At 44.4% G+C, this 17,756-nt stretch overlaps 1 protein-coding gene across 1 annotated transcript in view; it reads left to right on the plus strand.

The window, feature by feature from the left end:
• The window catches only part of LOC130112356 (slit homolog 1 protein-like), a 218,539-nt gene that overhangs the window by 167,713 nt on the left and 33,070 nt on the right, over positions 1 to 17,756 (plus strand). Inside the window, 5 exon segments of the mRNA XM_056279686.1 lie at positions 1,894 to 2,032; positions 6,316 to 6,384; positions 7,005 to 7,076; positions 16,896 to 16,967; positions 17,503 to 17,574. Of these exon segments, the coding sequence (XP_056135661.1) occupies positions 1,894 to 2,032; positions 6,316 to 6,384; positions 7,005 to 7,076; positions 16,896 to 16,967; positions 17,503 to 17,574 (424 nt within the window).

Genomic DNA, 17,756 nt, shown 5'->3' on the forward strand with positions numbered 1-17,756 from the left:
TCTTTCCCTCTTATTTTTTATCTTGTACTGTGGTTTTATTTCTTGCCTTGTTTTATTTTTTTTTTTGCCTAGGTCTGTTTTATTACTTTTAACTTATTTTATCTGTATTGTTGTTGAGTTTTATTGTTTCCCTTGTTTTTAATGTAAAGCACTTTGAGCTGCATTTTATGTATGAAAGGTGCTATACAAATAAAGTTTATCGTTAATATTATTATTATTATTATTATCTTTTATCTGTACTTAATTTAGCATCCATTTAACACTATCTTGTAGAAATTAATTCATGAGTGTCCGGATAGTGTAGTGATCTATTTCGTTGCCTGCCAACACGGGGATCGCCAGTTCGAATCCCCGTCTTACCTCCGGCTTGGTCGGGTGTCCCTACAGACATTGGTCGTGTCTGCGGGTGGAAAGCCGGATGTGGGTATGTGTCCTGGTCGCTGCACTAGCGCCTCCTCTGGTCAGTCGGGGCGCCTGTTCAGGGGGAGGGGGACCTGGGGGTAATAGCGTGATCCTCCCACGTGCTACGTCCCCCTGGTGAAACTCCTCACTGTTAGGTGAAAAGAAGCGGCTGGTGACTCCACATGTATCAGAGGAGGCATGTGGTAGTCTGCAGCCCTCCCCGGATTGGCAGAGTGGGTGGAGCAGCGACCGGGATGGCTGGGAAGAGTGGGGTAATTGGCCAAGTACAACTGGGGAGAAAAAGGGGAAAAAACAACAACAAAAAAAACAACGTAATTCATTCATGCATTCATATTGAGATGTTTTTCTCTTCCTGACAAATACAAAACTTTAGTAAGTTATGTACACTAACAAAAATGTCCAGTGAATGAAATGTCCAGTTAACGCCATTTCACTCTATCTATACAGTTTGCTTTTGCCCAACTTCATCATGGACTACAGTACTTTAGAAAATGTTCCTAAAAAAAATCCTGTCTGTTATTTACTTTACTTTCGTCCTTTTCTTGTATGCCCTCTAGTTTGCCTCTTCATTGCACTGACTGGAAGACTTGGGGGAGGGGGGGGCACATTATTGACTAGTAGCTCACTATCACAGGCAATGGAAATTCGCGTGAAAGCTTAATTGGTAACACGAAAATTCACTCCTTAAACCAGGAAATATTTTCATTTGATGTCAACTACAGGTGGATTGGTGCAGCATCAGCAGTAATGTGGATGTTGTACCGGACTGTTGTGGTGAAGAGGGAGCTGAGCTGGAAGACAAAGCTCTCAATTTACCAGCCGGTCTTCGTTCCAACCCTCACCTATGGTCATGAGCTTTGGGTAGTGACCGAAAGAGTGAGATCGTGGATACAAACGGCTGAAATGAGTTTCCTCCGTAGGGTGGCTGGGCTCAGCCTTAGAGATAGGGTGAGGAGCTCGGCCATCCAGAGGGAGCTCGGAGTAGAGCCGCTGCTCCTTCCCATCGAAAGGAGCCAGTTGAGGTGGTTCGGGCATCTGATTAGGATGCCTCCTGGGCGCCTTCCTTTGGAGGTTTTCCGGGCACGGCCAACTGGGGTAGACCCAGAACTCGCTGGAGTAACTACAGGTCCAATCTGGCCTGGAAATGTCTTGGGATCCCCCAGAGGAGCTGGAGGGCGTTGCTGGGGAGAGGGAGGTCTGGAGTGTCCGACTTAGCTTGCTGCCACCGCGACCCGACCCTGGAGAAACGGCTGAATATGAATGAATTTCAACTGGTTCAATTTGCCTTCTGGTATTCAGGGAGAGCTTGATGAAGTCGCCACAGACACACCGTAGGCCTAGCTGTGCTGCATGTGGATTCATTTCATCCTTTTGAGGATTTTGTGCCCACGTTTTAATCACGATGCAAAGAAAACCAAACTGAACCGAAGCCTAACCTTGTCTCCTGCCGACTCCTCCCCGTCTGTTCAGGTCCCGTGTTGGAGGACAGCAGCTGTGCGCTGGGGCCTCAGTGTCCGAGCCAGTGTACCTGTATGGACACGGTGGTCCGCTGCAGCAACAAACACCTGCGGGCCCTGCCCAGGGGACTGCCCCGTAATGTCACCGAACTGTGAGTTTTACCTGATTCAGCTTGCACAACGCAAAAGATACTTGGCATAGGCAAGCCAACACTGCAAAACAGACCATCTTATTAAGGTATTTTAGCTTGTGTTAAGTAATACATGCTAATGTTAGTTAAAATATGTGCTCATAATGCATATTTGAAGATATAGCTAGTGAGGTTTTCTTACCTCACTGGTAGATAATACTTCTCATTCCCATAGTGTATTTGTGTCATGACTATAAGACTTACTTAAAGACATCAGAATCATGTTTGTTGGGTATGTAGGTGTGCACTCACATGGAATTTGACTCCGGTTTTATGGCTGTCTCAGTGTACTGAACATAGAATAACAACACAACTGTCTTCCAATATATACACAAGGATGACTTATACAGGTGAAATAAGAGGAGATAATGGTGCAGAGAATATATCAGAGATGCTGCCATACATGTCAGTAGGTTACTTACATACATGCCACCTGCTTAGCTCATACCAAGTTTCTTATTCTAAGACTTCTTTTCCTGTTTAGTGAAAAATTCTCAACACATAATCACAAAACTAGCACTCTCTCTTGATACAATCAATAATATCTGATATCAGTATCTTATTTATGATATCAATATGTTAATATTGAAATAAGCACTGTGAGACTTAAAGGAACATCCACTCACTTGGTAAGTTTCTTTTTTACAGTGAAAAACAAATGTTCATCCAAAATGAACTCTACTGCTCTCCCCCCCTCTCTCCATCCCCCCTCTCTCCCTCCCTCTCCCTTCCCCCGTCTCTCTCCCTCTCGCTCTCCCTCCCTCTCTCCTTTCCCCCGTCCCCCCCCCCCCCTCTGCCCCCTCTCTCTGCCCCCGCTCACTCTCTCTCCCCCCTCTCCCTTCCCCCCTCTCTCCCCCTCAGTCAAATTCAAATGTGCTTTTATTAGCATGACAAATATACATTTGTATTGCAAAGCATTTTCACATAAAGGACAGTAACCGTACACGAATACAGAACATATATACATCAACAGATGCAATAAAACAACTTACACAGGTACGTCATGGCAACAAGATCCTGTGTGAGTGGACGTGTGTGAATTTGTCAGTCTCTGCACGTGTGTGTGTGTGTGTGTGTGTGTGTGAGAGAGAGAGAGAGAGTGTTCACATAAAGGACAAGAACAGTATACAGTACAGAACACATACATCAACAGATGCAATAAAAATCTTTCTGCCATCGTCTGTGTGGCCCTGTGAGTGTGTGTGTGTGTTTGGGAGGGGCTGTCCGTGTGTGTGTGTGTGTGTGGGGGGGGCAGTCCGTGTGTGTGTGTGTGTGTGTGTGTGTGTGTGTGTGTGTGTCTCCGAGAGTTGTCCCGGTCCTCCCCGTTGGGAAGGAGTACAGGGTATCCCTCACTGCCCCTCAGACGGTGGCAGGCTAGAACATACTGTGCAGCCACAGTTCAGCTGTCCCTGTGTTCACCTAGTATGTAGGGCAGTTTTCTGGGGTTTGGCAGGGCCATGAATTTGGGGGGTCTCTCCTCAAATTTCTGAAAGTAGTAATCGCGGATTTCCCGGAACGTCTTGCATTCAGCTAAAAAGTGTAGCTCTGTCTCGACAACATTGTCTTCACACTGTTGACAGAAACGTTCGTCTTTCTGCATCCAGGTCTTTTTGTGTCTGCCTGTTTCTATGGCGATGCTCACTGAGTCTGTACTTCGTCAGTATGTTTCTCAAATGTGTTTCTTTTATTTGAATGGGGTAATCTGCTAATGTGTACTCTCTGTCAAGGGCCAAATAGCACTGCATCTTGCTTTGGGATTTTGTGTTAGATTGCCAATATTCATAATACTTGTCTTTTAGGTTTGAGGGAAGTTGTTGAAGCCATGGTGTGATTTGGACCTGGTCTTGTGCCTCTAAAGCGTTAGTATGTGTTAGTGGAACAGGATGGCTGAAGACCAGGTTGGTAGGAGAGTTCTTATCTTTGCTCAACTCTTGGTATTGCAAGGTTTTATAATGGAAAGAGTGTGGGTCGCTGAACGTTAGATGTTTCCAGAATTTGACTGCTCTTTTTTGAATGTTAATCAGAAGAGGATATTGGCCTCGTTCTGCCCTGCATGTATTGTTTGTGGTGTGCCGATGGACTTTAAGAATGTTTTTACAGAATTCAACATGCAGGGTCTCAATTGGATGTTTTTCCCATTTATCTAGTTCTTGACTTGCAAGTGGACCCCACACTTCACTTCCATAAAGGGCAATTGGTTCTATGACTGATTCTAATATTCTTAACCAGATTCTAATTGGAATTTCAAAAGGGATTTGTCTTTTTATGGCAAGTAGAGCCCTGCGTGCCTTGTCTCTTAGTTCATTCACTGCCATGTTGAAAGTTCCTCTAGAATTGATTCTAAGGCCTAGGTAGGTATAATTAGGTGTATGGTCAATTTCATTTGGTCCTAATCTAAATATGTGCTGTCTTCCCTGATATCTGGATCTTTTCTGAAATATTATTATTTTAGTTTTACTCATGTTAACTGTCAGGGCCCAGGTCTGACAAAACTTTTGAAGAAGGTCTAATTGAGTCTGGAGTCCTTCCTGCGATGGTGAAAGAAGGACCAGGTCATCCGCATAGAGCAGGAATTTGACCTCACTGTCTTGCAGAGTGAGTCCAGATGCTGGTGAGTTTTCCAGCATAGTTGCCAACTCATTGATATACAAGTTAAATAGAGTTGGGCTTAAAATATCATATGTTTTCCCCCCTACACCGCTTTCCATTAATTTGTAGAACAATCCGTAATGCCAAATAGAATCAAATGTTTCTTTGAAGTCGATAAAAACAAGTGAATAATTTGCTTTTATTTTGAGTATGTTTTTCAATTAGGGTGTGTAGGGTGTAAATATGATCAGTAGTGCAGTAATTTGGTAAGAATCCAATCTGGCTTTTACTCAAGACATTGTGTTTCATAAGGAAATTTATTAGCCAGGAGTTGATGATACTACAGAATACCTTCCCCAGGTTACTGTTCACACAGATGTCTCGGTAGTTTTTGGGGTCAAATTTATCTCCACTTTTGAAAATTGGTGTAATTAATCCGTGATTCCAGATATCAGGGGAATAACCCACACTCAGAACTAGCTTGAATAACTTAAGTGTAGCACATTGAGACTTTTCATTCACAGATGTTAGCATTTCGTTTAGAATGCCATCAGGTCCACATGCTTTTTTGGGCTTCAGCTTGCCAATTTGGTCTAAAAGTTCCTGCTCAGTGATGGGGGAGTCGAGTGGGTTTTGATGTTCCTTGATTGACAGTTCTAATTTTTCTAGTTTGCTTATTATGTTACATTGGTCTGTGTTTTGATCTGATTGGACTTTCTTAAGTAGAGTTTGGAAATGGTTTGTCTAGATATCTTCATCTTGTATCACTAATTGTTGATTTTTTGAAGCGATTCCAATTGTCCCAAAATTTATTGGTGTTTAATGAATCCTCAATCAGTGTCAGTTGCTTACAGGTGTACTGAGTTTCCTTAGTTCTGAGTGTGCATTTATATAGTCTTAGTGTCTCACAATATAGAAGTCTAAGTGATGTATTATTTGGATCTCTGTGTTTCTGATTGGATAACTTGCGAAGTTCTTTCCTTATTGATTGACATTCTGCATCAAACCAGGTATCTTCTTTCTCAAAATTTGGTTTTGATCTTGATCTTTTTATTCTTGCTTTTTCTGCTGTTTTCTCAAATACGTATGTTGTTAACCTTTTCCACGACCTGATTGACACCCTCTTTACTGAGGATATAAGGGGTATCTAGGAAGGTATCTAAAAGATTTTGGATTTTGTGATTGTCAATGGCTTTCTTGAATTCCTCTGTACTGTTTTCAGCCCATCTGTATGATTTCTTTATGTGGAGCAGCTTACTGGGCTGTGATTTGATAGTGTTGATTTCTGTCTTCTTGATGAACACTGATTTGGCTGTGATCTGAACGGGGGGTTAGTGGTTTGACAGTGAGTGCTCTAATTGACAAGGGGTCTATATCGGTTATTACGTAATCTACTGTGCTATCCAAGAGGTGAGCAAAATGTGTGTCTTCCAAGAGTGTCTCCTCTTATCCTACCATTGACAATATACAGACCCAGACTGCGACAGAGCATCAAGAGTTCTTTTCCATGTCTGTGTTTAGCTGGATCACAGTTGTTTCTGTGAGAGTAAACAAACTTATTGGCTTTATCAACTGAGTTACAAATGTAGTTATTGCCATCCCCTCTCCTTCTCTCTCTGTCTCTCCCCCCTCTCTCTAACTCTATCTGTACCTAGGTACCTGGATGGTAACCAGTTCAGCAGTGTTCCCAAGGAGCTGGCCACCTTCAGATACCTGCAGCTGGTGTAAGAAACTGAAAAACGTTCATTGGGTTTACTGTTAATCATGTCGGCGTATGGCTAAAACTCACACACACCCTTACAAAAACCTAGTGTACTGATAAGGACACGTGTTTTTGTCATGGCTATAGTCGTGGATGTTTGCAAACCCGCTGATAATTGCACCCTGACTCTGCTGATGTAGTGGCATTGGTGGTGGTGGTGCTATGTGCAGCAGAAATGTGTCAACACTGTCGCGTGTCCTGATGTACACACGCTACGCCTACGCCAAGTGTTAATAGTACCACTGCCATTAGTTCCAGCAGGGACTGCTCTAGCTGTTTAAGGCTGTTTAAGAATACATTTGCATACCAATGAGCCAGATCGCATTATAATTGCATGCCCACACACACAGCGGCTCAAATCTCTTCCTCTTACCACTGAAATTAATATGTAGAAATCTTTTAAGCCGTCTTAATGGGATGTGGAGTGTGTCTGTCTGTGTGTGTCTGCACGCGTGCCTTTATGAGAGAGGTGCAGAGACACAGGGAGAGCTTTTGTGGCTGTGTGTGTGTGTGTGTGTGTGGTTTAAACAGCGTACTGTAGTGTATGTATGTGAGTGTATGTATATTGATTTCCTCCTACAGAGATCTGAGCAACAACAGAATCCGCTCCTTAGCCGACAACGCCTTCTCCAACATGAGCCAACTCACCACACTGTGAGTATGCAAGCACACACCCACACACACACACACACACACACACACACACACACACACAGAAACATGCACATTAATTGAATTATTGACTGAAAAAATAAGGCTGGACTCTGTGAAGTCAGCTCTTGCACAGAACCATGTTGTAATTATTCTCCACCGTCCGGCCTGACAGTAAAACCATGCTGCATCATTTAAAACATGTATATGGACACAGTGAGAGAATAAAAGGGAATATCTTATTCCTTCTTAAATTATGGTTTCATGAAATATGTTTTTTTTTTTTTCACTTGGCAACAGCAGTTCTATTCTACCAACATCAATATGAATCTTTCACGTTGTGGTCTATTCCATTGCCTACCAACACAGGGCTCGTCGGTTCAAATCCCTGTGCTACCTCCGGCTTGGTCGGGCGTCCCTGCAGACACAATTGGCCGTGTCTGCAGGTGGGAAGCCGGATGTGGGTATGTGCCCTGGTCGCTGCACTAGCGCCTCCTCTGGTCGGTCAGGGTGCCTGTTCAGGGGGGAGGGGGAACTGGGGGGAATAGCATGATCCTCCCATGTGCTACGTCTCCCTGGTGAAACTCCCCACTGTCAGGTGAAAAGAAGCAGCTGGTGACTTCACATGTATCGGAGGAGGCATGTGGTAGTGCGCAGCCCCCCCCGGATCAGCAGAGGGGGTGGAGCAGCGACCGAGATGGCTCAGAAGAGTGGGGTAATTGGCCAAGTACAACTGGGGAAAAAAAAAATCTTTCAGTCGCGATACTCTTGTTGCTTTCTTTCATTTGGGGTGTGTTGCTGCAGCAGAGCCTCTTGTAGGGTTTATTGTGGGGTATTGTGGGGCCGTACGGACATGCTGAGCCTGCTGTCTGACAGACAGGGGGACGGTACCACTCTCACAGAGTTGTCCCTTTCCAGAACAGAGGAGCTGCAAAATAACAGTCAAAATTGATTCAGAGTTTATTCCCCATCAATTATAGATTTTTGTCATGTAATTGGACCCCCAGCGTTGTGTAATTTCACTGGCTCCAAGCGTTGTGTAATCTCACTGGCTCCGTCTCCTCACTGTGTGTGATCTAAATGTGATGATGTATTTTCAGTATACTTTATAGCTCTGCATGCACATTACTATTCCAGGTATATGTGTTGATATGTGTTGCCTCGACAGGTTAATCTTATTAGTCATTTTGACTCAAACCACTTCAGAATGATGATAACACAGTCAGGTACATCACAACAATGATACACACAGTCAGGTACATCACAGCACATCACTTATACAATCAGTGTTTTATTTTATCATGTTGGTTTTAGGTTTTCTGAGAAGGAGATATAAAGATTAATACAATATACAGTGCATCCGGAAAGTATTCACAGCCCTTCACTTTCCCCACATTTTGTTATGTTACGGCCTTATTCCAAAAGGGATTAAATTCCTTTTTTTTCTCATCAATCTACACACAATACCCCATAATGACAAGGCGAAAAAGGTTTTGTAGAAATTTTTGCAAATTTATTAAAAATAAAAAACTGAAATATTGCATGTACATAAGTATTCACACCCTTTGCTAAAATTGAGCTCAGGTTCATCCTGTTTCCACTGATCATCCTTGAGATGTTTCTACATCTTGATTGGAGTCCACCTGTAGTAAATTCAATCGATTGGACATGATTTGGAAAGGCACACACCCGTCTATATAAGGTCCCACTGTTGACAGTGCATGTCAGAGCAGAAACCAAGCCATGAAGTCAAAGGAATTGTCTGTGGACCTCCGAGACAGGATTGTACCGAGGCACAGATCTGGGGAAGGGTACAAAAAAATTTCTACAGCTTTGAAGGTCCCGAAGAGCACAGCGGTCTCCATCATTCGTAAATGGAAGAAGTTTGGATCCACCAGGACTCTTCCTAGAGCTGGCCACCCAGCCAAACTGAGCAATCGGGGGAGAAGGGCCTTGGTCAGGGAGGTGACCAAGAACCCGATGGTCACTCTGACAGAGCTCCAGCATTCCTCTTTGGGGATGGGAGAACCTTCCAGAAGGACAACCATCTCTGCAGCACTCCACCAATCAGGCCTTTATGGTAGAGTGGCCAGACGGAAGCCTCTGCTCAGTAAAAGGCACATGACAGCCTGCTTGGAGTTTGCCAGAAAGCACCTAAAGGACTCTCAGACCATGAGAAACAAGATTCTCTGGTCTGATGAAACCAAGATTGAACTCTTTGGCCTGAATGCCAAACGTCACGTCTGGAGGAAACCAGGCACCTCTCATCACCTTGCTAATACCATCCCTACAGTGAAGCATGGTGGTGGCAGCATCACGCTGTGGGGATGTTCTTCAGCGGCAGGAACTGCGAGACTAGTCAGGATCGAGGGAAAGATGAATGGAGCAAAGTACAGAGAGATCCTTGATGAAAACCTGCTCCAGAGCGCTCAGGACCTCAGACTGGGGCGAAGGTTTACCTTTTAACATGACAACGACCCTAAGCACACAGCCAAGACAATGAAGGAGTGGCTTCGGGACAAGTCTGTGAATGTCCTTGAGTGGCCCATCCAGAGCCCAGACTTGAACCCCATTGAACATCTCTGGAAAGACCTGAAAATAGCTATGCAGCGCCGCTCCCCATCTAACCTTACAGAGCTGGAGAGGATCTGCAGAGAAGAATGGGAGAAATACCCCAAATATAGGTGTGCCAAGCTTATAGCTTCATACCCAAGAAGACTTGAGGCTGTAATCGCTGCCAAGGGTGCCTCAACCAAGTACTGAGTAAAGGGTGTGAATACTTATGTACATGCAATATTTCAGTTTTTTATTTTTAATACATTTGCAAAAATTTCTGCAAAACCTTTTTCACTTTGTCATTATGGGGTATTGTGTGTAGATTGATGAGAAAAAAAAGGAATTTAATCCATTTTGGAATAAGGCTGTAACATAACAAAATGTGGAGAAAGTGAAGGGGTGTGAATACTTTCTGGATGCACTGTATATTAATACATCCATTCATCCATTATCCACACCGCTTACCCTGCTCTCAGGGTCGCGGGGATGCTGGAGCCTATTCCAGGAGTCATTGGGCGGCAGGCAGGGAGACACCCTGGACAAGCCGCCACACAGGGTCCACACACATTCACATTCACACCTAGGGGCAATTTAGTATGACCGATTCACTGACCTACATGTCTTTGGACTGTGGGAGGAAACCCACGTAGACACAGGGAGAACATGCAAATGCCACACAGAGGACGACCCCCAAGGTTGGACTACCCTGGGGCTCGAACCCAGGACTTTCTTGCTGTGAGGCGACCGCCCTAACCACTGGGCCACTGTGCTGCCCTATTGATACATATGTTCTTAATTATTTTGATAATTAGTTTGGAATTTTTTTTTTTTTTTGGGAGGGGGGGGTGTCGAAATGTAGTCAATTCCAATTTTTAATGGACGTCATAACTATTCCCAAAAACTTTTTACGGCCTCAAAATCCGTGTGTTCAAGTTCAGTTTTTGGTGAGACAGAAAAAAAACTCCTCTGAGGTGGACACAAAGCAGCTGCTTTCTGGAAGTGCTGCCTGAGCCTATTTCTATTTATTTATTTTCATTTCATTTTCTTTTTCTGATGGAGCGGAGCTGACCCTCCACTTAAGGCAAATGTAGCTCTTCAGAGGAGCCTGCAGTGCTTTACTGCTTCTTCTTCTGTGTTTTTTGTTTTAAAACGACTACAAGTTTCATGTGCTGTGCCGTACTGGTAGATCATGTACTGTTCATTAAAGTCCACCAGCTCCAAACATGGAGAAAAGTAAAGGCAACACACCACGTGTTGTGTGGGTTTCTGGTGAGTACTAACAAATCAATGGCAAAACCTCTTTTTACCTCACATGGCACACACGTGGCCATTATAACTCTAGTTAATGTCTGGGTAATTTGCATATGAAACCGGTCGTTGGTTTCGGTCGTTATGCGACTGTATTGTTTATAAGGGTGAAGAGATCACTTATGCCCCTTTTCCACTACATGGTACCGGCTCGACTCGACTCAACTTGCTTCTGGGTTGTTTTCCAGTACCGTAACAGTAACCCCTCAGTGTAGCTGGTCGTCATGGCAATGCCTGGTTAAACTGCTGTGACGTAACCTTGAACACAACCATTGTAAGAACAATGGCAGACATTGACGATACTGTACTTACTGTCATTGGCTACGAGGGTCAGAAACATCTGTACCTCCTCGATGGACCACGGCATGGATTTTCAGCTCTCCGTTTTTTTTTTTCAATTTCAAAATGTACTTTTAAGATAACTCCACTTCCACCGCTCCGGTATTGAAACATGTCGGGTGAGAGCCCATGTGCGCATTGATGACGCTTGCTTGCTGGTTGTCCATCGTGCCCGATGATGACCATCTTCTTCTATTTGTGGGTCCTTTGAGGACTCAGATAGCAGAAGACACCTGCGCAGAGATGGTTTTTAAAGTGGCATGGGGGGTGCGCTTCTCCCAACGCCACATGACTTGATTGTAGAGGAGATGGTTCCGATGGCAAGGGGGATCCCTAGACGACCGGCACCTCCACACAACTGCAGGGGGCTGCCGGAAATCCAGTTTTTCGGAAACCGCCTCGAAGCGTGCCGCCACAGCTTGCTTTTCTGTTGGGGTAAGCTCCCTTAGCCTTATGTCTTCCCAGACTCACCCACAAGGCAGCGGGGCAGTGGTTGATAGGTGCCAGGGCGTGTCCACCAGGGTGGGCCTGCACACCATATCTCTGGGGCCCACTGCTGCTCCGAGATCCCCTGCCAAGTTAGCCTGGGGCCGCAAGACCCCAGTTACCACGTGTGGCCACGGGGAGGCCTGGCAGGAGTCTTGGTGAAGGAGAGGCTATGTACTGGCAAGGGAAGGCTTACACGCTAGGACGCTTCCCTATTCACCACAGAGGCTAGCCAGCGGCAGCAAGCTAAGGGCAGGAAGGACACAAGTGGGTTGGAAGAACACATGCACCTTCCCTCCAACTACACACTGCTGCACTAGACGCGTCACAACACCCTGTGTGTATGTACACAGACACACACACACAATTGATGACGCAGCGACGTGGTTGTCTGACCAATCAGAGGTCTGCACTGATTTTGGTGCCCGCTCCATTTGTTTTGGACCTCGACAAAGGTGGTACCAGAACAGTGTTAACAGTTAACAAAATGCCGGTACTTTCCAGTAATGGGAAACAAAAAAAGGGCGAGTTGAATCGAGCCGGTACCAGGTAGTGGAAAAGGGGCATAAGATGAGTGATGAAATGATTCTGTCAGTAAACGTTGTGTCCAGATGAACTCACAGCAAGAAGGTCCTGGGTTCGATCCCCAGGCTGTCCTGGGCCGTCCTCTGTGTGGAGTTTGCATGTTCTCCCCGTGTCTGCGGTGGGTTTTCTCCGGTACTAAAGTTTCCCCCCACCATCAAAAGAAACATGCATGTTTGGGTTAATACGCCTGTCTGTGCCCCTGAGCAAGGCAGTGGGAAGAGAACTGGAGTTGGTCCCCGGGTGCAGCATGAAGATGCAGCCCACTGCTCCTAGCTACACAGCTAGCATGGGTTCATGTGTAGTAACTGGATTTCCCCAAGAGGGTTAATAAAGGAAACTTAACTTGCACCTTGCTCAGTTTGCAGAATTTATTTATTTATTTTAGAAAATCTTTATTACATTTTCATATACAACACAAAACACAACGGCTCAGACACAACATGACAAGATGAGTAAGTAAATTAAAATGGTGGGCATTATCTCCACCCCCACCCTCACCACCCCTACAACAGAAAGGCAGCATCAAATACATAAATGTGGAAACCAGTAGCAAGATTACAGCAAGACTGGTTTTGCAATAAGGAGACCCTTGTCATATGGACGATGACAGCGTAGGTCCAGTATGTTGCAGGTAAGGGTCCCAAACTTTACAGAAGGTGTCCAGTGAGGAGTGAAGCACACATGAGAGGTACTCATTGGGAATACACGCCGTTATAAGGTTGTGCCACCACTTTTTTGTTGGAGCGACGTTGTTGAGCCAAAAGAGCAAACTATTTCTCCTGGCGGCACAAGTCAACAGGTTGCAGAATTTTTAATTCAGCTTCAGTGCAAAGTTTTGCACAAGGCTCTAAGTTGCACATTTGCTTTGCACTTGCTATAGTATCTGCTGCACATCAGTATACCTCCATGTCGAGTTGTTAGTGAATTTTATCTATTTACTTTAATTCAGTTTGATCCTATTTTATTTTATTTTATTTCAGTGCCTTGGTGTGTTTTGTATGTGTGGGACAGTAACGGTAGTGACACGTACCAGGGGCCTCATGTATCAATTGTTACTGTGGGCAAATTTTGTGCCTACACACCCATGGAATTTTTTAGCCCTCAAGTTGTCTGATAGTCAGCAGCAAAACATGATGGTTATTTGTAATTCCTTCCTCCTGACATCTGTTGTCCACCTCTTGCAATGAGCAATCAACCAGGCCTGCAAAGACATCAGTGTTAGCCAGCCGGTGTCTGAATTCAGGGGTTACCAGGTTCTACCTGGTCTCTGAGACAAACTTAAGGGTTACAAAATCCCACGGGTGTGTACGCACACATTTACCCATAGTACCAACTGATTTACCCATGGTACCGACTGATTTACCCATGATACCGACTGATTCACCCATGGTACCGACTGATTTACCCATAGTACCGACTGATTTACCCATGATACTGACCGATTTACCCATGATACTGACTGATTTACCCATGATACCGACTGATTTACCCATAGTACCGACTGATTAACCCATGATACTGACTGATTTACCCATAGTACCGACTGATTTACCCATAGTACCGACTGATTTACCCATAGTACCGACTGATTAACCCATGATACTGACTGATTTACCCATAGGACCGACTGATTTACCCATAGTACCGACTGATTTACCCATGATACTGACTGATTTACCCATGATACCGACTTATTCACCCATGGTACCGACTGATTAACCCATAGTACTGACTGATTTACCCATGGCACCGACTGATTTACCCATGGTACTGACTGATTTACCCATAGTACCAACTGATTTACCCATGGTACTGACCGATTTACCCATGATACCGACTGATTTACCCATGGTACTGACTGATTTACCCATAGTACCAACTGATTTACCCATGGTACTGACTGATTTACCCATAGTACCAACTGATTTACCCATAGTACCAACTGATTTACCCATGGTACTGACTGATTTACCCATAGTACCAACTGATTTACCCATGGTACCGACTGATTTACCCATAGGACCGACTGATTTACCCATAGCACCAACTGATTTACCCATAGTACTGACTGATTTACCCATTATACTGACTGATTTACCCATAGTACCAACTGATTTACCCATGGTACCGACCGATTTACCCATGATACCGACTGATTTACCCATAGTACCAACTGATTTACCCATAGTACCGACTGATTTACCCATGATACTGACTGATTTACCCATGATACTGACTGATTTACCCATGATACTGAATGATTTACCCATAGTACCAACTGATTTACCCATGATACTGACTGATTTACCCATAGTACCAACTGATTTACCCATAGTACTGACTGATTTACCCATGATACTGACTGATTAACCCATAGTACCGACTGATTTACCCATGATACTGACTGATTTACCCATAGTACTGACTGATTTACCCATGATACTGACTGATTTACCCATAGTACCGACTGATTTACCCATGATACTGACTGATTTACCCATAGTACCGACTGATTTACCCATGATACTGACTGATTTACCCATAGTACTGACTGATTTACCCATGATACTGACTGATTTACCCATAGTACTGACTGATTTACCCATGATACTGACTGATTTACCCATAGTACCAACTGATTTATCCATGGTACTGACTGATTTACCCATAGTACCGACTGATTTACCCATGATACTGACTGATCTACCCATGATACTGACTGATTTACCCATAGTACTGACTGATTTACCCATGATACTGACTGATTTACCCATAGTACCGACTGATTTACCCATGATACTGACTGATTTACCCATAGTACCGACTGATTTACCCATGGTACCGACTGATTTACCCATGGTACCGACTGATTTACCCATCATTGTCGTCGGTGTCTCTCGTGTCCGAGGATCGGTCCATTCCAAGAGATAGAAAAAAAACTCCTGGAGCCATTCGCTAAAGCCTTGATTAAAGTGATGATCAGGTCGAGACGCTGGTCCACACTGCTTGGCCTGGGAGGATCTAGTTCCATGGCAACACAAGAGTGAAGACGATGGGATCCACCACAGGTTGCACCCAAGTGATGGTTGGATTGGGAGTCCGGACTGCCCACTTGTTAGGCACTTGAGAGCCAGGGATGTGTGGGATTTTTATAACCGCCAGTCCGCGGTCCCGTTAGGCTTTAGCCAGCTGAGTGCTGCCCAGGTTACACCAACTCCACAAGTCCGGTCAATACCGCGAGGAGGGGCCTATCCGGGGTTTGTCATGCATGCAGGAATCGGTAGCCTGAACCTTTCAGCCTACATCACATGACGCTTCAGCAACCCAATCAGTGATTTACCCATAGTACCGACTGATTTACCCATGGTACTGACTGATTTACCCATGATACCGACTGATTTACCCATAGGACTGACTGATTTACCCATATGACCGACTGATTTACCCATAGTACCGACTGATTTACCCATAGGACCGACTGATTTACCCATAGTACTGACTGATTTACCCATGGTACTGACTGATTTACCTATGATACCGACTGATTTACCCATAGTACCGACTGATTTACCCATGGTACTGACTGATTTACCCATGATACCGACTGATTTACCCATAGTACCGACTGATTTACCCATAGGACCGACTGATTTACCCATAGGACCGACTGATTTACCCATAGGACCAACTGATTTACCCATGATACTGACTGATTTACCCATAGGACTGACTGATTTACCCATATGACCGACTGATTTACCCATAGTACCGACTGATTTACCCATGATACTGACTGATTTACCCATAGGACCGACTGATTTACCCATGGTACTGACTGATTTACCCATAGTACTGACTGATTTACCCATATGACCGACTGATTTACCCATGATACTGACTGATTTACCCATAGGACCGACTGATTTACCCATGGTACTGACTGATTTACCCATAGTATTGACTGATTTACCCATATGACCGACTGATTTACCCATGATACCGACTGATTTACCCATAGGACCGACTGATTTACCCATATGACCGACTGATTTACCCATGATACTGACTGATTTACCCATAGGACCGACTGATTTACCTATAGTTCCGACTGATACACGAGGCCCAAGGTCGCTATGAAGCAAAGTGTGCCTTGCACAGCGGCTCTGTTCATTTAACCTACATGAGCATTTTAAAACCTTTTTACTACACACACACACACACACACACAACACATGAGCACACAGTGTGAACACGAGCCGGGTCACACTACACACTGGTTTCAGCTGATGTTCATTCAAGTTATTTTAGTCGAGTCCCGTCATGCCAGGTCAGCTCTTCTGTGTGGGATGACGCTCAGCTCTGTTCACTTTAATTCACGTTTAATCTGATTTGATTTAGTATCACTAAATGTAATTAAATTTGATTTAGTGTAACTAAATGTAATTAAAATTGAATTAAATGAAATCAGATTTTGCTTGTGGACGATGGTTTACAGTAAATAAAACACACACTCACATCCCGTAATGACAACTCCGTCTTCCTCTGCAGGATTCTCAGTTACAACTCTCTGCGCTGCATCCCCCCTCTGTCACTGGGCGGCCTGCGCTCCCTACGGCTGCTGTAAGTACACACACACACACACACAATACACACACACAACACACACACACACATTCTGAGAGAGAGTAAACAACGAGAGACTTGTATTCATCTTGTAGTGTGTACTGTATGTATGTCATGTGTACTGTATGTAGTGTACTATATGTAGTGTGTACTGTATATACGTAGTGTGTACTGTATGTAGTGTACTATATGTAGTGTGTACTGTATGTAGTTTGTACTGTATGTAATGTGTACTATATGTAGTGTGTACTATATGTAGTATGTACTGTATGTAGTTTGTACTATATGTAGTGTGTACTGTATGGAGTGTGTACTGTATGTAGTGTGTACTGTATGGACTCAGGCCTGAGCACATTGTCCCGGGTTCATATCCGCTCCATCACCATTGTTACACTTTCCCCCTCTCTCACCTCCACCTCTCATCTCTCACCTCCATCTCTCATCACTTCCATCTGTCTTTTCACATATAATGATGATGATGATGGTAAACGAGTTAGTAAACACAGGGTAACCTGGACCTGGATGTTTTCAGTTCTCTTCATGGTAACGACATCTCAGAGCTGCAAGAGGGCATCTTCAGTGACGTGGCATCCCTGTCCCACCTGTAAGTGCACACACACACACACACACACACACACACACACACACACACACACACACACACACACACACACACACATGCTCGCAAAACTATACTTGTGGGGCCCCCTCATTGACTACATTCATTTCCTAGCCCTTAAACCTAACCTTAACCACGCAAACTACATGCCTCACCCTAACCCTTAC

Source organism: Lampris incognitus, chromosome 5 (genome assembly GCF_029633865.1).
Source record: "Lampris incognitus isolate fLamInc1 chromosome 5, fLamInc1.hap2, whole genome shotgun sequence".
NCBI classification, from domain to species: Eukaryota; Metazoa; Chordata; class Actinopteri; order Lampriformes; family Lampridae; genus Lampris; species Lampris incognitus.